This window comes from Protopterus annectens, chromosome 8.part0 (assembly GCF_019279795.1).
Source record: "Protopterus annectens isolate FY-2018-M chromosome 8.part0, PAN1.0, whole genome shotgun sequence".
Classification (NCBI taxonomy): Eukaryota; Metazoa; Chordata; order Ceratodontiformes; family Protopteridae; genus Protopterus; species Protopterus annectens.
The window spans coordinates 788,940,712-788,968,211 of NC_056741.1; the positions used below are offsets into that span (position 1 = coordinate 788,940,712).

The 27,500-nt window shown below is 43.1% G+C and overlaps 1 protein-coding gene across 1 annotated transcript in view; it reads left to right on the forward strand.

Annotated features, from left to right (window-relative positions):
- FAM102B (family with sequence similarity 102 member B) overlaps positions 1-27,500 on the forward strand; it is a 478,587-nt gene that overhangs the window by 141,073 nt on the left and 310,014 nt on the right. Inside the window, exon 4 of the mRNA XM_044080258.1 lies at positions 13,927-14,043. Within this exon, the coding sequence (XP_043936193.1) occupies positions 13,927-14,043 (117 nt within the window). The remainder of the gene's footprint in view (positions 1-13,926; positions 14,044-27,500) is intronic.

The window sequence follows — 27,500 nt, forward strand, 5'->3', positions numbered from 1 at the left end:
GCTGATTTCTTAAACTACATTATTTAATGTCGCATACAACTGGACCCATAACAGTTTGGTTTTTTGAAGGACAGATCATGACTACTACAGTTTTGTGAGCTTCTTTGTGAAAGTAACAAAGTGGCCACTGTCTACACAGCATATCTGGATCTGGCCAAGGCCTTCAACACTGCACCCTATACTGGTATTGTAAACAAGTTAAAAGATCTGAACTTAGACCTTTGCGTAGTAAGATGGAATACAGACTGACTGAAGGCTTGAACTCATACAGTTAAGGTAGAAAATGCTAATTCAGAAAGTAACCAGTAGAGTACTAAGGAGCCCAGTATTGGGACCCCATCCTTTTTTGTATATACTTTTCTTATCTCAGTGCTGAAAATCCTGGCCTATGGCTTACCACATTTGCAGATGACTGTAAGCCGGGTTTCCTTGTCTGTTTCCCTGTTTACAAGCACTTCAGCAAGAGCTAATCCTTACAAACCAATAGTGTACACAGAACGGGCTCAAGCTTGTGTCAAAATGTGCAGCATTGTCACCTTTCGGAAATGGCCCTCATCTACAACTTAAAGATCTCTGGGATCTCAGAACTTGGGTGGACAGTTCCCTCACCTTTGGCTTCCATGTTGCATCAGTAGGTAAGAGGATGTAATGTCCCGGTATACCATGCCCTAAATGTACAAGTTATTGAATACAGTGCTCCTATTGGCATGCAACTAGCCAGACATATCGTGCAACTAGGAAGTCCCCAAAGGTTTATGTTCAAAAATATGATGGCAGGCTAGAAGCCCTATCTCTCTGCTTATTTCTTTAATCTCCTGCATGGAAATCTATGTTTAGAATTCCATGCCATTAAAGACTCTACCCTAATGGATCTCCTGTACATTCATAAGACAAATGGATATATAAATACCCGAATCAAGGATTTGAACCCCCCCCCCCCACTAAACGTAAATGAAACATGTTGGAGGAATAAATTCCTTACCAAATTGCACCTGTATATTAATTAGAGTGGCTTACTTATCTCCTTCAAGATTAACCTTGATGATGGGATGGGTATCTACAAGTTCATTCCCATCCTGACATGTTTTTCCCTCAGGAAGTGGGGGTTAAATCTTGTGTGATATTTGGCAAAACACGCAACATCTTTAGGCTTACATAACTAAAAAAGGGACTAGGTGATCAGAGCAGCAACTCTGGGAGAGGGAATCCACTACAGTGAAGAAAAGATCTAGTGTAGAACTTTGAAACTATTTCTTCATGAGGAATCCAGAGATAAGAGGTTCCAACAGAGGCAGTTTCTCAGCAGTACAATACTGAGCCAAAAATTTTTGCTGTATTTTTAACTGTATGACTTTGGAGGAATCTGCCTTATTTGCACATAAAATAAATTGTGTAAAGACTGCTGGTTTCAGCTGCAATAATTGCCACTATAGATTATATATACCCCCTCCCACACACACACGTGATTAAGTTGCCATTCATCAACAACTACTTTTGTTGACACACAATACTTCAACTTATTTGATCGACTTTTGCATTACTTTGCAGCGCAAACCATTAAACTATAGTGATAGAACATGTAAACATAAATATTAACGAAATCATCACCCAAAGACTCCCTATGCTGTGGAATAAAATCCCGGTATATGTGAGGCAGAGCACCTGGCTGGCCTTGTTCAAGAGAAATCTTGACCAATGGATGGGAGATCGCAGATATACCCCAGGGATTACCTCAGTGTCACTGCTCAACAGAGGCACAGCAAAATAATGGGTATAGTTCCCCATACTAAAGGGGTGGCGTAAGCCACAAAACTATGGGCTAGGCTTGTAAATGCCCTCGGGCAGATAGCCTAGTATGAACCTATGAACCTATGAACCTATGGATATTCATTTCAGGAGTGCTGGATTTGGAAAGATGGTACTACACTTTATATAACTGTCTGTGGCTGTCATAACTGTTAATGTTATGTTGTCCTATCCCGCCTTCATTCCATGGTGGTTGGGTTTGGAACTGAGCATCGGTTCTGACTCGGCCTAATTCAAAAGCTCGAGAGCTTTCACTGGCTCGAGGCTTTATCCTATCGCATGATGCTCAGGGAAGATTACCCAGATCTCGTTTGCTGCTCAAGCAGATCGGGTGACTTCCACACTGGCTCCTGGCTAAGTGAAAATTTTCTTCTTTATATTTCTTCTTTTTCCACCATTTCTTAACATTTTTACAGTTAGTGCTTAGGAGAAGTATTAATCCTCTACTTGGCAGGTTTTTTTTCTGTTTGTGTTGTTTGGCTGTCGCTGTTCGTTAGGCCTGTTTGTGTTATTGTCGTTTAAACCTATCCCTACCGAGCTTGTTGTATCCTTAGAAGGTAGCTTGTTTAAGTTAGAGGGCTGTTCCTTCCCTTTCCTGTTCTTTCTCATTGTTTGTTGTGGGAGTCCGTTTAAGTTAGAGGACTGCTCCGTTGTTGTTTTTATATATATATATATATATATATATATATATATATATATATATATATACATACATATATATATATATATATATACATACATATATATTATTGTTAAGTTTCCTTTTTAATTAACAAGTTAGTGTTCTCTGTAGCTTATCGATCTTGATTATATATATTGGTAAACTTGGTGGTGTTGGTTTTGTGGGTGTTAAAAGGCTCTTATTAAGCTACTTCTTAGAGTTAGTTTTTTGTGTAGCTTCAATATGTCTAAGGATTCTAAGGAACCAAAACTGTCTGTTTTCAAAAAGTGTGATAAAAGGCAAGCAAAAATGTCCCTGACAGATGGGCATACCAGTTGTTTACTGCCTGGGTGCCTCCACCTACAAGAATCCTGATCCTTTTGTCATGCATGTAGCTCCAGGGTGTTGCTGGAGTGCAGGAACAAATTGATTGTAAGAGGCTTACTGAAAACCCCTTTTACAGAAGCTCTAGAAGGGACTCGGCACTCTAAATCTAAACTTGACAAATCCTCATCTTCTTCTTCATCTAAATCGGAGAAGTTGGGCAAAAGAGCAATGACCTCAGCTCCATCTTCGAAACCACCTAAAAAATGGTAATTCAATCTGGCTCAGAACCAAGGGCTCTTGGTTCTGAAAAGTCTCCCTCATTGACTCCGATTGCAGTTCTGGAGCCGATCGAATGCCAGATGTTCTTCATCTCACATTGCTGCAGTCCTTACTTATGGGTAGTCCGCTGTCCTCGGTCGGCCCGAATACCAAAGTATTAGGCTGACGTCGGTCATGGGCGCCTAGATCTGACATCAGAGCGTCAGGGTATAAAGGCGCATGACCGACGTCATATCCTCAGTCTTTTTTGCTGCATGGTCCGATGCAGAAGCAGCGTTGCAAGTGCCGTTCGGCGTTCTGAAATTTTTCGCTGGAGTTTCAGACCGATACCAAGTTGGCTAAGTACCCGCTAGAATATTTTTGTTTTTTCTTGCCTCAGTTACTTACCAGATGTCAGAAAAAGTGAATAATTGTATTTCTTGTGGGAAACAGATACCGCATAGGGATTACCACTTGCTTTGCATTCCTTGTTTGGGACCGGAACACGACGTAGTCGGGTGTCGGTTTTGTGCTAGGTTTAATAAGCGCACTATAAAACGGAGGTTAGATTGCGCTAGGTTAGTCTTTGGCAAGAGGTGTAATTATAATATGCCGTCGGATGTTCCGACGCCTGCTTCTACTAAGAAGCGCAAAGACAAATCTTTAAAGCCTAGGCAGGATGATTCGTCCGTTTCGGACGCCGGACCTTTAGAAGCTACAGCTGTACAGGTGGATCCGGCTGAAGTTTCTGTTGAGTCCCAGGGGGAAACTTTGATTTTACAGGATGTGGCCTCTCAGGAGGCAGGGCAGGCTGAAGGGGCCTCGCAGGTTACTATTCTCCCTTCTATGCCTAAGGTGGTTAGGCCTTCTGCTACTGTTTCTAAGACTCCTTCTAAGGGCAGGTCTGTCTTGCCTTCCTCTGGTGTCAGTTCTGGTTCTTCAGGGTCTGTGCCTAAAAAGCACATGCTTAAAATGGCAGAGGATTTGATTACTTTAATTAGAGGTTCTATGCCCCCTCCTGATAAAAGGCCCAGGATGGAGCCAGAGTTGGAAAGTTTGGAGCAGGCCTCAGATGATTCAGAGTCTTCTGCTGAAGACATTCAAGATTTGCCTCCTTATTCTGATTCTGATGCAGAGGATTCCACTCCTTCTGCTTCTCCTCCAGAGGATTTTTCATTTTCAGAAACTCTGCATTCCATGAGGGAGCATTTTCAGTGGGAGGGACAGGATTACTCTGATTCACGGAAGAGACTTAGGGAGTTCTTGTTTTACCACAGCATAGACCCTTAGCTATACCTCTGGTTTTGGATGTTGTTTCAGATGTTTCTCGGAAGCTTCCCTTAATCCAGATTCTGTGCCTCCTGCCTCAGTTAAACCGGACAGGTATTACAGGGTGCCTGAGGCTCATAAATATCTGTATAAGAGTCCTAGGGCGGACCCAGAAACTATTAGTCAGGGGCCTAAGGGTGTTAGAGCCTCTGTTGTTAAGAATCCGGTTCCTCTGGATAAGGAAGCTAGAGCTTTGGATAGATGGGGTAAGAAGGTGTATACCTCTTCTACTTTAGCAATGAGAGCTTTGAACTGCCAGTTTCATATGTTGAAGTATCAGAATTTCCTCCTTTCTCAGCTAAGGTCTAAAGTGGATGCCTTGGCAGAGGGCATAGAGTGTAAAGAATTGCAGGATTTAGTGCATGTTTCTGAACAGGTGGGTAAGCACTCTTTGCAATGTGGTTTTGATGCTTTACAGGCTTCTTCTAGGGTGGCTGCCACTGGTTCAGTTATTCGTAGGCACGCCTGGCTTAAGGATCAGAATTTGTCTGAGCATGTTAAGTCTAGAATTCTGGATGCCCCTTTACAGTCTGAAGTTTTGTTTGGTCCTCCTGTGGAGTCAGTCTTAAAGAAAATGGAAGACAAGGCTAAGTCTATGCAGACTGTGAAAGATTTTTGCAGGTACAACCTCCAAAGTTTAGTAGAAATTGGCCTACTAAGGGGTGGACGTACCTTCTTCTGATTCTCAGTCTAGGGGTAGATCTAGGCGTGGTAGGGGCAGAGCTCAGAGTACTTTCAGGCCGAGACAATGGAGTTCGCCTGCTCAATCTGCTGGTGAGGGCAGGGGCCAGTCCTTTCGTAAACAGGCCCAATGACCTACATTTTCAGCTGCCAGATTCTTCTTGCCTGGCAGCTCCTTTGGGAGGAAAGTTGGCTTTTTCAAGCAAAATTGGCATTTAGTCACCCAAGACAAATGGGTATTGGACATTATAAACCGAGGTTACAAGTTCTATTTCCATACCATGCCTCCTTTCAAAGGCATGCCAGACGTCCCTCCTCGGCAAAGGATAGAGGCTCGCAGACAAATTTCTTTACTTCTTCAAATAGGAGCTATACAGCCAGTTCCTCTGTCAGAAGTGGGCCTAGGATTTTATTCTCGCCTGTTTCTAGTTCCAAAGAAAGGGAACACGTGGAGACCAATTTTGGATTTATCTATCCTCATCACTTACCTGGACATTCCAAAGTTCAAGATGCTGACTTTACAACAACTTTTACCTCTGTTGGGAAAGGATCACTGGATGGTTACTCTGGATCTCAAAGAGGCTTACCTTCATGTTCCTATCAGGCCCAGTTGCAGGAGGTACCTGCGTTTCGGGCTGGAAATTTACATTATCAGTTCTCTGCATTGCCCTTTGGCTTATCTACTGCCCAGAGTGTTCACAAAGGTTCTGGCTCCAGTGATAGCTTTTTCAGACTAAGAGGAATACAGATTTATCCTTATTTGGACGATTGCCTGATTATTGCACAAGAAAAGGACTAACTTCTTCATCATCTACAGTATGTGATGGCAGTGTTAAGATGCCTAGGGTATTCTGTGAACGAAACAAAGTCCAGTCTAGTACCCTCTCAGGACATGTGCTTTCTGGGTGTGAGACTGAATACAGCTTCCCAGATGGCTTTTTGACCCCGGACAAACAAAGAAGCCTTTCTCTTTATTTCCATCAAATGTCTCTACGGTCCAGGCTGACTGCAAGGACAGTCCTTCAAGCCTTGGGGTTCATGGCATCTTGTATTCTGGTGCTTCCCAATGCCAAATTGCATATGAGGAAGCTTCAATGGTATCTCAAAATGTATGGACACAGCACTGCCAAGATCTAGACACTGTCATTCAGATAATACCTTGCATTCGAAGGAGTTTTTGTGGTGGGCTCAGGAATGTCACCTAAACAAGGGACTCTCTGTGACCCGGCCAGAGGCGAGTCAGATTCTAACGACAGATGCCTCGGACAAGGCTTGGGAGCACACCTCAATGGAAAATGGGTGCAAAACACGTGGCCTGTCAAACTCCAACATTTGCATATCAACTTGAAGGAAATGTTAGCAGTCCAGTTTGCATTGATGGCTTTCAAAGATTTACTTCACCCAGGGCAGGTGTTGATTCAAACAGACAACACTACTGTCATGTGGTACATCAACAAGCAGGGGAACCCATTCTTACCCTCTTTGCAGGCAAGCGATGATTCTGTGGGAAACTGCTCTCAATCTACACCTCAATCTTCAGGCAAGGTTTCTACCAGGAGCACAGAACTCCTTAGCAGATGTATTGAGCAGACAAATAGTGGATCCTCACGAGTGGAAATTGGATCCTCATGTATTTCAACAGTTGACAGTGTTATGGGGAACTCCAGACATAGATCTGTTCGCTTCTCCACTAAATTACCAGTTGCCAAAGTTTTGCACAAAAATGTTTCATCACACAGCTTGGAAGGTGGACGCTCTATCATTCAGTTGGAACAATCTGCATGTATATGCCTTTCCGCCTCTGCCTCTTCTTCCCAAGGTACTCTTGAAGGCCAGACAAGACAAGCCAACCATGATTTTGATAGCACCGGATTGGCCTCGACAACACTGGTACCCACTACTGCGGAGCTTAATACAAGAACCTCCATGGCCTCTGCCTTTGATCCCGCACCTTTTGTCACAAGAGGACAGTCACTTCCTCAATGTCAAGATTCAGTCTCTACATCTAACAGCCTGGCATATTCTGTTTTAGACTCTGGAGGGTCTCAGCTTCCACAACAAGTTTTGAATGTTATTTTGGAGGCCAGGAGGCCTAGTACCAGGAAAGTTTACGCTGATAAATGGAGGAGATTTTTTATTTGGAGCAAAGGAAAGGACTTTGATGTCTCCAAACCTGATTTAAGTGTTGCTCTTCAATATCTTACTGAGTTATTGGACAAGGGTTTGTCTTTCTCCTCAGTAAAGGTCCATGCTGCAGCCATTTTTGCTCACTATGATTGTGACCCTCCTTTATTCTCTCATCCTTGGTTTAAGCAATTTCTTAGAGGGGCAAAGAATATAAGACCCCCACGTAGAGCTCCTACTCCTGCTTGGGATCTCAATTTTGTGTTGGAAAAACTCACTCTACAACCTTTTGAGCCTGCAGCTACTGCCGAGTTAAAGTATTTGTCATGGAAAACTGCTTTTTTGTTGGCCATTACCTCTGCAAGAAGGGTTTCTGAATTACATGCCCTCATGGCAGTGGAGCCTTTCCTGGTTTTTCATAAGGATAGGGTATCTTTACGTACTAATCCTTCCTTTATGCCTAAGGTGGTTTCTAGTGTGGCCTTAAATCAAACTATTCATTTGCCTACTTTTTATGCAAACCCCCAAAATAAAGGGGAGAAAATTTTGCATACTTTGGATATTCACAGGCAGTTGCGTTATTATTTGAGCAGAACCAAGGAGTTCAGACAGTCTCAGCAATTGTTTGTTTCTTTTGCTTTGGGTTCATAGGGTAAACCTGTTTCAAAACAAACTATTTCTAAATGGATTGGGTTTTGTATTTCTTTCTGTTATTCCCATCATGGTAAGGAGATTTCTGCTGGAATCAGGCCTCATTCCACTAGGGCTACTGCTACTTCTACGGCCTTTCTAAGGGGTAGCTACAAAGACATTTTGGAGGCAGCTACTTGGAGTTCAGTGCATACCTTTTCTAAACATTACCACCTTCCTCTTTATTCTAAGTCTAGGGCTGGATTTGCCACTGCAATTTTACAGGGCATTTTAGTGGCCCCTAATGCTTTATGATTTTTACCATCCCCCCTTTCCCGTTGCTTTGGGATTCTACCCATAAGTAAGGACTGCAGCAATGTGAGATGAAGAACATAGTACAGTTTTGTACCTACCATAAATGTAGATGTTCAAGATCCACATTGCTGCAGTCCAATACCCTCCCTCCTTCCCCACTGTAGTTAGACTTGGTGCTATGCTTTAGGTGATGGTTGTTGTTGGGCATGTTTTTGGGAGGTATTCTGTTTTTGGCTGTGGCCTTTCTGGTTTGGCCTTCTGACATCTGGGGCAAGAAAAGACTGAGGATATGACGTCGGTCATGCGCCTTTATACCCTGACGCTCTGATGTCAGATCTAGGCGCCCATGACCGACGTCAGCCTAATACTTTGGTATTCGGGCCGACCGAGGACAGCGGACTACCCATAAGTAAGGACTGCAGCAATGTGGATCTTCGAACATCTACATTTATGGTAGGTACAAAACTGTACTTTTCGGAGCTGGTCCCAGGTATTAGAGCCGGAAACTCCGATTCTAAAATCTCCAATCCTACAAAAGGCAAGGTCTCCATCCATATCCTCCCGATCCTCCAGAAGTTTATCGGATGATGATGATGTGGAGCGAGTGGTGAGGAGACTCCTTTGGATACTGGCACTGGGAAAAATTCTGTCGACTCTGACCCAGAAGGAACCGGAGCCGACCAAGACCTCTTCTCCCTCTTCGGTTCCTTCTCCGACCCAACCTTGGGTTTTGCAGCCGGAGCACTTGGACCCAATCACAGTGGAAACGTTGACACTGAGACCTCCAACAGGATCATCGGTTCGACGCTCTCCTTTCGGATCTGGGGAGGAGAGTTAGATCGGACAGCTGTCTGAGCCGATTCTACATCTCGGGGCTTCAGTGCAGTTGAGTTCGGCTCCTACATCGGCTTCGGAGGCAACCGCTTTGCTGCGGGGTCGGTCTGTTGGTTCTTTGGAGCCAGAGACCTTCTCAGAGTGGGGTGAGGGGGATTTTGAGCTGATGGAGACAGTGCTGTCATCTCAGACTACTCCACTCTCTGATTCAAGTGCTCTTCTCCCAGAAGCACCTGTGTTGGTCTCAGCATCAGCCCCAGGAAGCCCTGCGGGAAAAACTCTCTCTTCCGAACTTTCCCCAGAGTGCCCCTCTGAGGAGGTCCCTCAGAATAGATTGTGCAAGAGGAAGCACATCGACTCCCCAGAAGAGTCCATCACCTCAGGCACCAATCTGGATGAGTCAGAAGGGTCCCCACGGTCCCCCTCTGAAGATGTCTCCTTTGCAGACATCCTGGAGATTATTAAGCAGAGGGGTAGCTGGAAGCCCACCAATCCTTCTGAGGACGAGTTGGTGTACCTGGAGGTTTTGGGTCTTGCTCTTCCACCTCTTGGGTGACTCCACCTTTTGATCAGTTGATGAATGTAATTAGTCAGAAGGCGTGAGGCTCTCCGGATTCAGTGGAACCTGTTCCGAGGAGACCAAACAAATTCATTACAGCACCTGCAGAAAAAGATTTTCTTTGCAAGGGCGTCCCAGTAGACGATATGGTGATGGCAGCGGCCAGAAAGAAGGAATTGTTGGAGACTTCCTCATCTGTTCATCCACCGAACAAAGACTCTTGAACACTGGACAGATAAGTGTATTTTTTCCTTCAGCGGCATTTACACTTAGATCGCTGAATTACCTGACCCATTTTATGAGACTACAGAGGGATCTCCTGAAAGTGGTAGGAGATACCCTTCAAGATATCATAGCTGCAGGGGTTTCAGATAAGATTTCCTCACAGCTCTCCACCGTAAACTCCATGGTAAACGTCCTCCATGATACTGATTTCTTACGTGGCTGATGGAGCGAGAAGGGCATCGGGTACAGGAATCTCCTTAGGAGATATTTCTGGATGTGCTTTTGCAATTTTGTTGAACCCTGTAAGTCTTCCTTCATTAACGCTCCTTTTGATGGCTCGTCCTTGTTTGGGCCCAAAGTTAGAGACCTTGACCTGGTGCGAACAGGAGGGAAAGACTCTATCTGGCATGGGAGTCAGTTTTTCCCTTTCCACTGGACCTTATCCCAAAGGTCAGTAGGGGGGAAAGATGTGGTTCTGCAAGTCCCAAAGAGCCTTTCCTGATGCATGTGGTGATTCTTCCCCTAGGTGCAGAGGGGGAAGTAACAATGGAAGATGCTGACCTCACAGCAGAGGGGGTCCACAAAACCAGGGTAACCGGGTCTCCTTCCTTGGAAAGCCCTTTTAGCACTCCTGAGAGGAGGCCCATCTGTCCATCTCTGGAGGCAGTCGGGGGTCGCTTCTCATTGTACCCGAACATCTGGCTAGAAATGACACAAGACAAATGCGTAAAAACAATCATATCCAGAGGTTATTACATAACCTTTTCTTCTCCCCCATTAGAAAAACAGTCATTCCCAGATGTTCCACCCAGTCAAGGGGATTATGCAACTCTAGAGGTACAAAAGTTGCTAGAAAAAAAGAGTCATCCCAAATGTCCCCTCAGACGAGATTGGATCCGAAACTTACTCAAGGTTCTTTTTAGTTCCAAAGAAGAAAGGGGACTGGAGGCCCATTCTGGATCTCAGCAGACTAAACAAGTCCATCAAGAAATCGAAGTTCTGGATGGTGACACGGCAGTCAATACTCCCCTTTCTAAAACTAAACTAGACTAAAAAAAAAAAATGTGGCCAAACTTACTCCAGAAAGTATTGAGTCCCTTTTCCACCAAATCGAGAATCTTTTATGCAAAAGGAAAGCTCAGGCAAAAATTGTCTTGCAGGTTCTGGGCACTATGGCGGCTGGAATTATTTTGTTACCTCTAGTGTGTTTACACATGAGTTCTTCAATGGCTGCTCTTTTCACAGTGGTCCATGTAAGATCTACTACTGTCACACAAGATCATAATCACAGAATCCTGCAAAAAGGACCTACACTGGTGGCTTCATTCCACTCAATTGACTATAGGCCAATTGTTTGTCTTCCCACAACCAGTATCCACAGTGACCACAGATGCTTCTCAGATAGCGTGGGGTGGGGGGCATTATCTGGGAAAGACTGTCCAAGGTGTCTGGCAGAAACATGAGAACCACTTGCATATCAATGTCCTGGAGATGAGAGCAGTGCTCTTTAAGTTGCAAGCATTCCAAGACTTATGTCAGTAGTGTGGTACGTCAACAAATGAGGAGGAACCAAATGCTACCCAATATGTCAAGAGGAACAAAGAGTATGGCAGTGGTCAGTCTCTTCTCAGTGTTTTCTGATAGCAACTTATATCCCGGGGAAATCCAACGTGATAGCGGACAAACTCAGCAGAGCTATTTTGATGCCTCATGACTGGTCCCTAAAACAAGAGGTTGTGGAAGAGATTTTCCACCAATGGGACCAGCCCTGCTGTGACCTTTTCACCATGTCCATGAGTGCCAAATGCAGCAACTACTTTGCCCTGATTTCCCCCTCCGGGGCAGTCACCAAGGGATGTGCCCGTACACAATTGGCCCCTGGGACTCCCTTACTCTTTCCCCCCGTTTCCCCTGATACTGAAGGTTCTTCAGAAAGCCAGCACATTGAAAAGCACAGTGATTCTTTCTCATTGCACCATTCTAGCCTTGGCAAATTTGGTTCCCCTTTATGTGGCCCCATATCCTGGAGGAACTGTGTATTCTGGACTCTGTTTCAGACCTTCTGACTCATTCGTCGGGGATGTTCCTTCCATCGCTACAAACCTTAAATTTGACAGCTTGACTGCTCTAGTTCCACAAATAGACAGGCTCTATGACATCTCCCCTGCAGTTAGATGTGTATTGATTTCCTCTCACAAAGCACCAAGTAGAAAATTATACTCTAGTAAATGGAAAAGATTTTCACACTGGGCTTCCAAAAACAACGTAGATCCCTTTACAGCCCCCATCACAGCAGTGTTAGACTTTCTCGCTAGACTTTATAACAAGGGCATGGCAATGTCTACAATTAGAGTGCAGTTAGCCGCTATATCAAACTTCCATATTGGGAAATGGGACTATGAATCATGTCCCACAGACTGTGTAAAGCCTTTCTAGTAGGTACCTTCTTACTAAGGCCTTCAGTGAAAGAACCTCCAGCTCCATGGGACCTAAATTTTGTTCTGTCCTCTTTAATTCTACCTCCCTTCATACCTGCATCATCAAGTGACATAAAGTTTTGGTCATGAGACAGCATTATTGGTGGCCATCACCTCAGCCAGGCGAGTGTCTGAAATCCAAGCTTTGTCTGTACATCCTCCATACATAATTTTTCATAACGATAGTCTCCTTATGGACCAACCCTTCCTTTCTACCGAAAGTGTCCTCAGAGACCAACCTAAATCAGTCCATTGACTTACCATTTTTTTTCCCAAACTATGGCAACAAGGCAGAATATAGATTACACCAGTTGGACGTACATAGACAACTGTGTTTGTACATGCATAGAACTAAAGATTTCAGAAAGTCGGACCAGCTTTTTGTGTCCTTTTCAGACAGACAGAAAGGATTTCCAGTGTCAAAGGTCATACTCTCTCTAAATTGCTCACAGACTGCATTTCCTACACATACAATTCCCAAAAGAGACAGCTAGGGCCATTCAACAAGAGCTATTGCAACTTCTTTTGCCTTCCAGGCCAGGCTTCCTATGGATTCCATTTGTGCAGCAGCAACGTGGGTAAAGTCTCATACCTTTATCACTCATTACAAAGTACAATTGACCTTTTTTGGGTCCACCGTTCTGAAGAGTATTTTCCTTTGAGACACCCAAGAAAGAAGTTACTAGGGACGCTGTCACAACCAATGTAGAATGAAGGCAAGATAGGACAACATAAGTTATGTACTCACCATAACGTTCCATGTTTGTTGTCCGTCTCGCATTCATTCTTGTGTTCCACCCTCCTTCTCCCGTCTTCGCTCCTGGATGATCAGGCGGACATTTTCTTATTATGATTGGATTTATGGAGTCTCTGATTCTCTTCTGAGTCTTGTTTAGACATGTTGGTTTAATCATAGGTAAATAATCATGCTTTCACTTGCAAACTATATCTGGATAATCTTCCCTGAGGATCCTGGAATAGAGTATAGCCACGAGCCAGCGTAAACTCTCGTGCTTTTGAATTAGGCCGAGTCGGAACCGGAACCTAACTAGCGTAGAATGAAGGCGAGATGGACTACAAACATGGAACGTTATGGTGAGTACATATCTTATTTTCAAGCTTGATCTGCTGCTTGAGATTCCGTCCATGCGCTGTATTGCTGTAAGAGTCCTCAAATAAGGATGAGACAAGTGCGTGTTGTACACAACATTTCAGTTAATTCTTCAACACAGAGAGAGAGAGAGCGTGAGACTGCTTTCAGCAGTGATGATTTCACACTTCTTGCAGTGTCAGTTTGCATTTTACCATATTCTAATTTACAAAATTTACCTTTATTTTTACTGTGATTGCAGTTTACTGCCCTACCACTGAAATCCTGAAGGTGCTGTGGGGTAACTCAAAGTTTGTACAGGCTAGCGTGTACTGTAAATGAGGTTGCTGTGCTGGCACAAAACTCTTATTAAAAACAGTGATACAATGAATTGACAAGTACAAGAGGAAAGGCACTGTTACCCAGCTGTAAGCTTCGAAGAAATTCTGCTGCCTTAATTGCCTTTGTAGAAATGTATTATCAGAAACTGTTCTAGATTATGCTTTATGTAAAGTTGAAAGTAATTGTGTGTTTTTGTTTGCATGTACTACATGCTTCATCATTCTTAAAAATGAAACAACCCCAATTATGTCAATTTACATTCCAACAGCTTGGCTTTGCAGACTTGAATCTTGCAGAGTTTGCTGGTTCTGGAAACACTACTAGACGCTGCTTGCTTGAAGGCTATGATACAAAAAATACAAGGCAGGATAATTCTATTCTTAAGGTAAGACTTTTATCTTTTTACTACTGGTCTTTTTTTTTTTTTTTGCTGTGTTTGGTCTCTGTACGCAGTCATTATCTCCAAAATGTTTTGACATTTTCATGACATTTTCAGAGCAGCATACTGGAACTGTTAACTATTAAATATTTCTAGTGAGTGTTTCCAAAACTTCAAAGACAAAGGAATCCTTGAAAATGCAATCAATTTTTGCCACATTCTCAAAGAATGAGAATCTCTTTTATGTAAAAACGAGTAGTCTTTTAAAGTTTAAAGACAAAATGCCCTGTTTTTGTCTTTGATAGCTTTTGTGTTTGCTACACTTTTATACTGAATGTTTTGGAAATGTTGCAGATGTTGTCTTTATTTGAGCATAATACTAGGGTCACTATAATACTAGGTTTCTGAGTTTCTCATTCTCAGGACAAGAGCAGTGGCTACGTCATTTTATGTAGAGTACTGTGCAAGCTAACAATGCTAAAGGCATTATTTTTAATCACTCACTATCCCCAGCTTCAGGCCTTCCACACTCGGCACTTTATGTACTCATTATCCTGGGCAAAATACAGCCTATTTGTCCCCAGCCTGGACAAGAGGCCCTAGAGCACATTTGTTCTCTGGCTGGGATGTGAACTTCCTCCCCACCTAACTCCTTTCTGGTGGCAGCTGTGAAATCTGCTCCAGGGGCTTCTGTGTGCTTGAGTGTGCCTTGGGATTGCCTCTCTAGCGTACATGCGACAGGAGCCATATGATTGGATAACTGCTACTGGCAGTACACCATCTGTCTTGTTGGGGTCAGAGGTGCAGTGCATTACACTATTCCCCTCAACTAGGATTAGGGTTGCCACCTTTTCAAATGCCCAAAGTGGGACAATTGTGGTACAAACATCAGATTTTACAGGTCAAAACATACCCATGGCCAGTACAAAGGACAGAACTTCACTTTTTTGCCTAAATAAAAGCTTATTCTTGTAGCATTTTAGTTGCTTATGCTGTTTCTTATAACATTTACGTGTTTCAGATACAGAATAACTGTTTTATGCAACTATTACATAAAATATATGAAATAATTTTGTCCTAATAACTCAGGACATTTGCCATTTTTACAATTTTTTTGCAGGACACAACTGCCCAAAGAGGGGACTGTCCCTCGCAAAGTGGGGCAGGTGGTAACCCTAACTAGGATGAGTGTGCCAGCAACAGTTAATTATTGCCATTCTCCCTTGCCTCAGTCTATTCAGTGACCAAGCTGATAATCAAACCTGGGTCATCCAGGTTTAGTCTGGTTTTTGTCTGTGTACACCACAGAACTTAGATTGAGATGGCAGCATTTTGATTTTGTGTATGTTAGTTTGCAAAAACCAATTTTTTTTTTTTTGCTAGAATATTTAAAATTTAGAAAATACTAATATATTGAGAAATATTATTTTTAGTTCTTATGTTATAACACAGTAAAGGTATTTTCTGATATGTACTGAGCTTCAGGCTCAGTCATGACTCTGCATATGTTTGTACTGATGTTCTTCATGCTTCACTGTTGCATTCATCACATTTGGGTTATCCTGCCAAAGGTAGCCCTCAGTCGGCCCGAATACCAGAGGCTTAGTATTTCTGCATCAGTTGCTGTCGTTCCAGGACTGACTTCGTCAGTGGCTTGAAATCAGGCAGCCGACAGCATTACATCAGTCTTTCTTGCCAAGGAGCTCGAAGCAGAAGCAGTTCGCACGTGTGCCGGTCGGCCGTTACCTGAGTTTTCGTTTCCGAATTGAAGTTGTAGTCTTCTAAAGTTAAGTACCCCATTAGGGATCCTTTTGTCTTGCTCTAACCAATGTCAGAAAAAGCTAACAATTGTCTCGCCTGTGGAAAACAAATACCACACCGAGACTTCAATTCTTACTGCGTCACCTGTTTAGGCCCAGACCAAGACGTCCCTCGCTGTCGCTTTTGTGCTTTGTTCAACGCCAGAACTATACATTGTTGGGCCCTTATTGTAGCTAGATATTGTCGCTCTCAGTCCTCGAATTCCGCTATGGCTTTGGTAAGTCATCTGACTACCAATCGTCCAAAAAAACGTAAGGATAAAGACAGAGACAGACCGCACAGGTCCAAAACTGCTAACGACACTTCCGCTAAGCTAGTCGTTAGTTCTCCGGTCCTCAGTGAGGTGCTTTCGCAGCCTTTGATGCCTGCTTCTATGGATTCGCAGGCCGCTACCGAGACCCTTTCGGAGTCTGGTATGCTATGAGACTCTTCTTCGACTAAGGATCCTGCGGATGTCTCTACCTTGGATTGGTCTGGAGCCGCTGAGCAGGCACCGGCTTCCAAGGAAGTACTTTACACTATCGATACTCGACACAGACTGACTTCTTTCACATCTGCAGTTCTTTCAAAAACTACCATGTTCCTAAGGCCCAGGGTACAAACTATGCCCAAAGAGACGACGACCCAAGCTCAGGCACCTGCTTCCTAGCCTCAATCTCAAATGCTTAAAATGGCAGAAGACCTTATTATGCTTAGTAGGGGAAGCCAGGCTACCCCTTCCAAAAGAAAAAGAGATTTGTCCCCAGTAGTTTTATTTGTGCAGGAGTCCGATGACTCTGATGTTTCTGAATATGAAGATATGCAATCTCTGTCTGCTTATGAGGGTTCTGATGCAGAGGAATGCATTCCTTCTGCCTCTCCACCCGAGGATTTTTCATTTGGGGAAACCCTTCATACTTTAAGGGAGCATTTCCAATGGGAATGTCAAGACTATCCTCAGTCAAAAAAGAGACCCTGGGAATTCTAAGATTTACTACAGCACAGACCTTTGGCCATTCCTCCTGTCCTGAATGTTGTGGATGATGTTTTTATGGAATCCAGTTTGACTCTTGACAACCTTCCTCCTGCTCCCAGGAAACCTGATGGGTATTACGGAGTCCCTGAATCTCACAAATTTCTTTTCAAAAATCCTACTGCTGACACAGAGGTAATCTCTCAAGGACCTAAAGGAATCAAAGCAACCTCAGCTAAGAATCTCACCCCCTCAGATAGGGATTCCCGAGCTTTAGACAGATGGGGTAAAAAAGTATACACCTCTGCTACTCTTGCTATTAGAGCATTAAATTGTCAGTTCCACATGCTGAAATATCAGCAACATACCATGGAACTCCTCAAACAAAAAATGTCTTCCTTTCCTGCTTGTGCAGAAAATAAAGAATTACAAGAGCTAATGCATTCTACAAGTCAAGTTACTAAGCACACCTTGCAATGTGGCTTTGACGCAATAGAAGCATCTTGCAGGGCAGCAGTCACCGGCTCTGTCCTTAGAAGGCATGCTTGGCTTAAGGAACAGACCTTGCCAGACCATGTCAAATCCAAATTATTGGACGCACCATTGAACAAAGACAATTTATTTGGCACCAAGGCAGAAGAAGTCTTAAAAAAGATGGAAGAAAAAGCTAAATCTGTGCAGACAGTTAGACTTCCTACAGGTCCAGCCTCCAAGCCCTCCAAGCACTTGTCCTTTCCTGCCCCCTCCAGGCCAACTCAGCCCATACCCAGGAGAAACAGACCCCCACCCCAGACAGCAGCCCCAGGGAATGCAGAGATCTAGGCAATGGAGTTCCTCCTCTTCAAAAACAGGGAGTGCAAAGCCACACCCTTATGGTAAGAACTCACAATGACTTTACACCTCCACCCCTTACCTCTGCACACCTGCTTGTGCTCCTAGGAGGAAAACTCTCCTTCCATGCAAGCAACTGGGCTTCTATTACCAATGACCGACGGGTCCTTAACATAGTGTCCCAGGGATACAAATTTTATTTCCACACTCTGCCAAACTCAAAAGGGTTCCCAGATCTTCCTCCAAACCCGTGGGCAGAGGCCAAAAAGCAGGTCCTTTCCCTGCTGTCCATGAGGGCAATACAGCATGTTCTTGCAGAACAGATAGGCCAAGGTTCCTATTCAGACTCTTCCTGGTACCCAGAAAAGAGGACACTTGGCGCCCAATCCACGATCTATCCATTCCAAACACCTTTCTGGTGATACCAAAATTCAAAATGCTCACCCTCCAGCAGCTTCTACCTATGCTTTCCAAGGGTGCTTGGTTAGCCACCCTAGACCTAAAAGAGGCCTACCTACACATCCCAATTAGGGAATCTTGCAGGAAATATCTACATTTCAGGGCAGGATATATGCACTTGCAGTTCTCTGCGCTTCTCTTTTTCGTATCCACTGCTCCCAGAGTTTTCACAAAATGCCTGGCTCCAGCCATTGCTTTTTGCAGACAAAGAAATATTCAAATTTACCCCCACTTAGACGATTGCCTGATTCAGGCAGACTGTCAGGAAAAGCTGTTACAGCACCTGACTTTTGTAAAGGACCTACTGACCTCCTTGGGGTATACTATCAATGAAAATAAATCAAAACTAGTCCCCACACAAAACATTTTATTCCTGGGAGCAAGACTGGACACAGCATCACAGATGGCATTCCTTACTCCAGAAAAACGAGCCTACCTGACAGACTACTTCTCTCAGCTAGCCACCAGAACCCAGTTAACCGCAAGGAAAATCCTTCAAGCTCTAGAGTTCATGGCTTCCAGCATCTTACTCATTCCATATGCCAGACTGCATATGAGGAAACTACAATGGTACCTAAAAAGCCTTTGGTGTCAACACTCTCAAGACCTGGAAACTCTCATGCCAATGATACCTTGTCTAAGGAAAGATTTTTGTGGTGGGCAGCAGCTTGCAACCACAACCAGGGACTTCCCTTCTCACAACCCCACGCCACCCAGACTCTGACCTCAGATGCATCAGACTATGCCTGGGGTGCACACCTGGACGGCAGGTGCATTCAGGGCCACTGGAGCCCATTTCAAATGCATCTGCACATCAACCAAAAAGTTAGCTGTTTAGTATGCCCTGACCGCCTTCAGACCCCTACTCTCCCCAGGGCTTCTACTGATCAAGACAAACACCACCGTGATGTGATGTATCAACAAGCAAGGAGGGACACACTCTTATCCTCTCTGCAAGCTTGCCATGACCCTTTGGCACATGGCCTCAGCCATGCAGCTACACCTGCTAGCACAATTCCTGCCAGGCTCTCTAAACTCTCTGGCAGGCAACTTAAGCAGAAACCTGCTAGACCCACATGAGTGGCAGCTAGGCCACAGCACCTTCAACCTTGTAACCTCGAAATGGGGCATCCCGAAGGTCGACCTCTTTGCCTCCCACTCCACTCATCAGCTCAGAAAATTCTGTACCAGGGAACCTCACAGCTAGGGCTGGAAAGTAGATACCCTAGCCTTCCAGTGGATGAGCCTCTCTGTCTGTGCATTTCCCCCTCTACCACTCAAATCAAGGGTACTGCTCAAAATAAGGGAGGAAAAGCCGAGGGCAATCCTGATTGCTCCAGACTGGCCACGCCAGCACTGGTACCCACTGCTGCGCAGCCTGTCACCCCTGCCACCATGGCACCTACCTCAGATCCCTACACTCCTGACCCAGGAGAATGGAGAATTCATGCATCCCCAATTACAGACCCTCAACCAGGCAGCCTGGCTTATTCCCTGACCACCCCTCAAGCTGCCAGCCTGAGCAAACAAGTTCTAGATGTTATACGTGAAGCCGGATGCCCCAGCACTAGGAAATCCTATGCTGACAAGTGGAAAAGGTTTTGCACCTGGATCCAGGCTAAGGGAGCCGGAATGGCACAGCCCTCCCAATCTCTCATCCTGGATTACCTGGCAGACCTACAACACAGGGGGTCTATCCTTCTCTTCTATTAAAATTCATGCCTCTGCCGTATCTGCTCATTGCAGCACAGATCCTCCTCTCTTCTCACACCCTCTTATCAAACAGTTCCTGAGAGGGGCTAACAACGTAAGGCCACCTAGAACAGCTCCTACCCCAGCTTGGGACCTTAACTTTGTGTTGGAAAAGCTCATCCTATCCCCCTTTGAACCTGCAGCTTCAGCAGAATTAAAATTTCTGTCTTGGAAAACAGCCTTGCTTCTGGCTATCACTTCAGCTAGAAACGTATCAGAGCTACAAGCACTTGTGGCTGTAGAGCCCTTCATCATTTTCCATGCTGACAGTCTCATTCAGGACTAACCCATCCTTCATGCCTAAAGTGGTGTCCATTGTGGCTCTCAACCAATCCATACATTCGCCCACCTTCTTCCCTAACCCACAAAGCAAGGAGGAAAGGATTCTGCACTCTCTAGATGTGCACAGGCAGCTCAGATTCTATCTGGACAGGGCTAAATCTTTCATAAAAGCTGATCAATTACTAGTCCATTTCGAAGCAGGAGTAGAGGGCAAGGCCATAGCCAAACAAGCAATCTCCAAATGGATAGCACACTGCATCCATTTCTGCTACAGACAGCACAGGAAACCATCCCCAAAGGGGGTCAGGACACATTCCATCAGAGCAACCTCCACCTCTGCAGCATTTCTCAGAGGGGTCCTCACCAGGGACATCCTGGAGGCTGCAACATGGACATCTGTTCATACCATCACCAAGCATTACCACCTGCCTATCTTTTCCAAATCCAGGACAGGCTTTGCTACCGCAGTCTTGCAGGGCATCCTAGCCAGCCCACAGTCTTCTTGACTGCCTCCACCCATTTCTTCAGCTTTGGGAATCAACCCAAATGTGATGACTTCAACAGTGAAACATGAAGAACATAGTACAGTTGTGTACACTTAACATAAATGTAGATGTTCGAGTGTCGTCACTGTTGCAGTCCTGGTTTTCCTCCCTCCATCCCCTTTGTCTCTCTCTCTTCCTGTCTCCTCACAGGGATTCCTTTTATTTCTGGTATTTACTTTCTACTGGTGGTGATCTTCCACCATAACCTAGCTCCCTATTTGGGGGGCTTCTGACAGTTAGGGCAAAAAAAACTGATGTAATGGCGTCGACTGCATGCTTTTATACCACTGACGACCTGACATCAGTCCTGGAGCGACCGATGCAGAAATGCTAAGCCTCTGTTATTCGGGCCGACTGAGGGATACCCCTGGCAGGATAACCCAAATGTGATGACTGCAACAGTGAATACACTCAAACATCTACATTTATGATACGTGTACACAGCTGTACTTTTGTTGCTTGCTAAATGACAAATAAAATAGCCTAATAACTGTATGTGCCCATTGGTTGTGCCTGTGTATATAAGACTGTATCTCTGAAACCATTTGAAGTTGCTAGTAGATTTCTTTGGAAAGTATGTCTTATGATGGGCCGCAGTCCATTTCATATTGTAGTTGTTGGTATTTTGGGCAACCTTTCATTGATATAATGTTTGTCATTGCATGCCAGTCTGTATTAGGGAGAGGGCTAACATAATTCCAGTGACAGAAAAGGTATTGTTTTGGAAAAATGTATAGAGTTTTTTTTTCTGATGTAATTTCAGCTCAGTTTGGAGATATTATGGGTTTATATTGCATTAACATTGAGTAGAGGTCAGTGGTACTAGCATAGAGTGCGTGTTGCAGATGGTGCTGTGAATTGCCTTTGAAAAGCTTACATTCTTTACCTGTGGACTTTGTCTAGATTTTTTGCACTAAGAAGTTAAGAGGTATGTGATATATTGCCAGCTTAGTAAAGGTATTTTATGGGCTTCTAATACATTTCCCACCCTTGGCTAAAACTGATTACAATGCATGTTGGCAGACTGTCATTTTGAAATTCATGTAAAGGCCTGGATTCAATAAAAAACACTGAAAAAAAAACAGAAGAAATGCAAAGTTTACTTTTTTAATGTAAATTTAAGTGCTTTCGACCCTTGTAGGTCTTCTTTAGAATAAGCACAATGATGTTAAAAACCATTTAAATACCAGTTACATAATTCACATCAACAAATAAAAACAATTCTAATAAGCTTGTCTGTGAAGCACCACACAGATGTTATTGACAGAGTTGTAAATCTGGGAGCCACTGGGGAACAAGTTGGAGAAACTGGCAAAGTTTTGAATAATAACTATCGGGAGTGGTCCCTTTCTATGCCATCGTTTTTTTCCTTGGGCAATGATGCTATAAAGAGAGTAATAAGGAATCACTGGTGAATTCCTGGAGAAAGTAGGGATATTAAGCAAGCAGTGGGAGACGCTCCTTGTTTTTTCAACAAAAAAGCCAGTAATTTTAAAACACTTATTAAAAACAAAAGATTGCCCCTTTTTGGAACTTTGGGTTTCTTTTAATGCCAGCAGTGCTCTATGTCAGTGGCCTCCAACCTTTTTTGCATCAAGGACTGGTTTCATGTAAGACAATTTTCCATGGACCAGCCTTCGCACGTGTATAATAATATTTATTTATATATTTATTAGGCATTTGTTTACTGGAGAGGCCTGAACTAGAAGTCCTTTTCCATCCGAGACCCAGGGAGAAAAGCTCCAAAGTGCAATAAAAAGGCAATTGGCAATAATTACCAAAAAAAGTGTACATACTGCTTAATTGCATAACATTGATCTACTATGGTTGAGAAATATTTAAACCTAATGGCAACCTTATTAAATTTCTAAGTTTATAAGAGCAATATTTAAAATATGTCCCTATTATTTGGCTCTGTCCAGCATACCTCTGAACTGTACAGATATTTGCAGAATGTCCAGATTATTGCTTCATATTTTTGGTCTGTTTCTCATAAAATTGTTTTCTAGCAGATCATTGAGGTTTGGAGTCAGAAAATAATGACAAACAGCCGAGTTTCAGACTTCATGCCCGTCAGAAAATACATGCTAATGCAAAACCTGTATTTCTATCTACTCTCCAAGTTTGTATGAGCAGTACTTAAGTGTCCCTATTTTTGGGCCTTTGTCCCCCCATTATTTTTGACTTTGTCCAGATTTCTTGCTGTAAGCGGTTGAGAGGTAGATTTCTTGCTGTAAGAGGTTGAGAGGTATGTGTCCAGATCTGTTGTGTGAGAGGTTGAGTGGTATGGTCGAGAGGTACATAGACCTAATGGCAACCTTGTTGACTTTGTTTATAAAAGCAATATTTAAAGTTTGTCCCTATTATTTGTGGCTCTGTCCAGATTTATTGTGCAAGATGTTGAGTGGTATGGTCAAGAGGTATGCAGACCTCATTGCTGCTGCTGCTAGGGATCACTCTCACTCTTCACACACACACACACACACACACACACACACACACACACACACACACACACACACACACACATTCTGCTTTCATGCACGCATTCACTCACAGATGCAGACAGACGCATAAACTCATACACATACATACACACATTCACATTTTCATTTCACTCTGTCTGGAAGCCCGGTACCAAGTGATCCACAGCCTGGTACTGGTCTGCATCTCGGTGGTTGAGGAATGCTGCTCTGTTTGTAGATACATTTTTGAGGGTCCATTTTTTGAAGTTTCGGGTAGCATCAAATATTACTCATTGCCAGTTTTTTTCACCTGCAGTTCTACGTATCTGGTCTATCTCACCAAATGCTTTTCATGCGAGGCACTTTATGTAGGAAAAATGAATAGACAGTTCAGAAAGAGAATCTATGAGCATTTGTATGCCAGTAAGTTTAAGAATATGGACAATGCACTTGCCAAACGTGTTCGAAATGTAAGACTTTTAGGAAATTTTATTTTTGCGTCATTGACCACGTAGTAGTACTGATTTTTATGGTGACCGAGAGAGAGAGAACTAGATTTGAGAGAGTTAAAGTGGCAAATAGAGTTGTATGCTTACAGCACTCCTGGTTTTTGAATAGCAATGCCAGTTATAAAGTGGAGCTTCACAGACGACAATATTATGGCAGATGTAAATAAAGGTTTTAATTTTTTGCACATCTATTGTTTATGGTATTTTAGGGTTTGTGTCTTTAACAGCTTATTACAATAATTGACTAAGTGTTTTTATTTGTTTATGTGAGTTATGTAAATGGTATTTAAATGTTTTTTAATATTACTGTACTTCTGACGATCTACAAGAGTAGAAAGCGCTTGATCGACATTAAAAAAAGTAAACTTTGTGCTTCCATTTTTTTTTTTTTTTTTACTGTTTTTTTTTTGTTTGTCAGTTTTACTGCTGTTGAGGTATTTACTTGTTTTTCTTTAGTAAAGGACTCTGTTCAGCAAGTGGGAGTTTATACTTGGACACTTGTGTATACTGCACCTAAAATTGTCATTCCACCCTTGAGGATTTATATTTCTGTGGTCTCTTTATGAAGTTTTGGTTGTGACATCTTTGCAGTCTCAGAAAAGGTTAATATTATGGAGAAACATATGTGATTTTTACCTTTGATGTAATGCAAGCTTAATATAGATATGTTCTGAATGTGCATCATTCCCCTCCCTCAACAGAAATCACAACCACATACCTTATAGAAGCAAGCATCTGCATGTCTAAACTGCTACATGTGTTCATCACTCAAAAGTGTCATTAGGAATGCATAACTTTTGAAGAAAGTGGGGAGTACGTTTGCTTTGTATTTGGTTAACTGTTGGCATCTCAGATTTATATTGTCTGTTAAACAGTGTTCTTGTTAGTTTAAATTATTTAAGAGTATAGTTGTAATACTATTTCAGCATGTCAGCCCATGGATCCTCTTTCAATGCAGCCTCTTGTCAAAATGTTTTTTGAAATTGGTTTTGCACAAGAGGCCTCCAAGGAAACCGGGTGGTCCATCCTTGAGATCGTTAATATGTATTAGAGAAGCCAACACTTGCTCCATTTAGGCCAGCTAATCTGGCTGACATGAGGTTCATAACATGGGAAATAGTTTTACTGATTGCTATGACCTCTGCAAGAAGAGTACCTGAATTACAATCTGTTATGGTGAGTCACTCTCATTTTCCACAGGGACAGAGTTTCTTTGAGAACTAATCCTTATTTTATGCCTAAAATAGTATTCAGGTTTACTTTAACCTAAAAATAAGGGAGAAAGGAAACTCCATACTTTGGATGTCCATAGACAACTCTGGTACTATCTTGACAAAACTAACTCTTTCAGCTCTTTGGATCAATTTTCATTTCTTGTGAAGTTAAGAAGAGGGGGTAACCTATGTCAAAGCAGACTATTTTCCAGTGGTTGTCTGTGGCTATTAACTTTTGTTGTACTTTTAGTAACAAAACTATTCCAGGTCTGGTAAAGGTCATCTCTACCAGGGCCTTGGCTTCATATATGGCTTTTTGGAAAGGGTTGGATTCTAGAAGTATTTTAGAAGCTGCTACTTGGTCCTCTGTACATATTTTTCCTTTTCCTTCTCTAGGATCATTCTCCAGGGGTTCCTTGACTCTTCTCCTTCTACCACCCAAATGTAATAAGCTAAGATAATCTACCCATATAGCCAAGTCTACTGCAGCAGTGATCAATATGATGAACATAGTACAACTGAGTAAGTAAATTTACCACAACATTAGATGTTCAGATTATCACTGCTGCAGTAGCTGCTCCCTCCCTCTATCTCACTTTTTGGTGTGTTTTTATGCCATTGTGTGGACATTTTTTATTGTTCCTGTTGTTATCCTTTCAGGGCTCCGCCTCAGTCTCTCTGTTGGCAGGAAAGGTCTGAAGGGCTTGGTGCCCAAACTTGTCTTTTAGTCAGCTCAGATGCATGACAGTTTTATGTGTGGAAGGTGACGTGAAGCTTTGGAAGCTGTCTGGCTGTTGTATTCTTGGCAGACAATAACCCGTATAGCTGAGGCTACTACAGCAGTGATCATTCAAACATCTACTGTTATGGTAAGTTTACTTAAACAACTGTATTTTTCGTTTCACACTTCAGTGACTCAGGCAAACTTCCAAGTTTATCGGTTTATAACCTGTAATGCCTAACTCTAGTTGCAGATCCTGTCCCATTTTAAGATAGTTGAAAATTATTTTAATGCTTTTATGGTTTGTTCCTTAGATTATGGCTAAGGGAGCTTAATATATTTACTACAAATGAAAGGAAGGTGTGACAGGGAAGCTTGTGAATCAAAGTATGGCCTAACAGTGGCATTTTTGGTAAAAAATTAAGTATTTTTTTTGAAAGTACAAACAAACATGTCATTTCATATTATGTTTTTGTGATAGCCTAGTAGCAATCTATGAATATAAATATGCCTAATGATCCAGGGGGTCCAAGCCTAGCAAAGTTTTCTCGAAAGAATAATGGTGTCCTCCATCCAAATAGGACATTGAGAGCCAGGCATTTATAAGCTACCTCTGTCCATAAGGGACATGGATACCAAGCCCACTGTAAATTTCCTGTTCCCTATTCACTGGTCTATGTTGCACTTAAACCAGGTAATAGACAAACTCAGCTTCACATAGATTGAAAGCCTGTTCCATAGAACAGGCAGTCTCTGGGAAACGCACCTCTCTCTCCAGCATGTTCTGTTTAAATCGCAGACAAAAGTCAGGTCCCCAGACCTTGTATTTCTGGTACTATTTGACTTACAAATATGCAGGCGATTCATAAATGTGGGGTTTGTGGGTGCTTTGTAAACCAGGCATAGATAACCTAAATGACCCCTCAGCAATCTATAGGAGACTAACTAGAGGAAAAGGGCCTTAAGGTGCTCTCATAAGGCACCTATGTGGTGTTCCAGTATTGTCAAGCCTTTATGTAACCTGAAGTCTGTGATTTCACTTTTTCTGTTCAGGCACTGCATAGTGACCTTTTGATTCAAATGTCATAGTGCTTGTAACGCAAATTGTAGCCCTTTATTGTTACAGTTGAATGTGTAGCTTGTTTAATATTGTTTTATCTTTTAAGTGAGGCTTCTAGATGTGACTATTGTGACCTCACTGAGTATTTTTGTAATTCCATGTTATTAGTTATGTCTTACATGCAACCTGAGTTGCTGCTGCTATGTTTTTCAGTCACCTAACCTTGTTTTCCCATCCTTTAATCACCAGAAGAGTTTGTGTTTGATCACTAGTTAGACTGACACAACACTGACTAGTTGAGCCATGCCCTCTGAGTATAGTGCCAAAACACAGTTCAGTCTATGCAGTTAGAGGAACAGTAATAGATCAGACTTCACTCAAGTTGGGATCCACTGTGAATAATTATATCATTTAATTGACATGATTACTTGAAACTAAAAGGTTTAAAACCTGGGGGGAGGGGATATAAACTTAGCAGTGCCTACTCCAAGGTTGCAAAAACACAAAAGCATTGGACCCCCCCCCCCCCCAGAGATGGGGAGGGGGCCATTGCACTCTGAAACTGTCATCATCTTCTTCTTTCGGGTGTTCCTGTTAGAGGTCGCCACAGCGGATCATCTGTTTCAATTTTAACGTGTCCTCTACATCTTGCTCTTTCACACCAACTGCCTGCATGTCCTCTCTCACCACATCCATAAACCTTATCTTAGGCCTTCCTCTTTTCCTCGTACCTGGCAGCTCCATCCCTAGCATCCTTTTCCCAATATACCCAGCATCCCTCCTCAGCACATGTCCAAACCAAAGCAATCTCGCCTCTCTTGCTTTGTCTCCAAACTGTCCAACCTGAGCTGA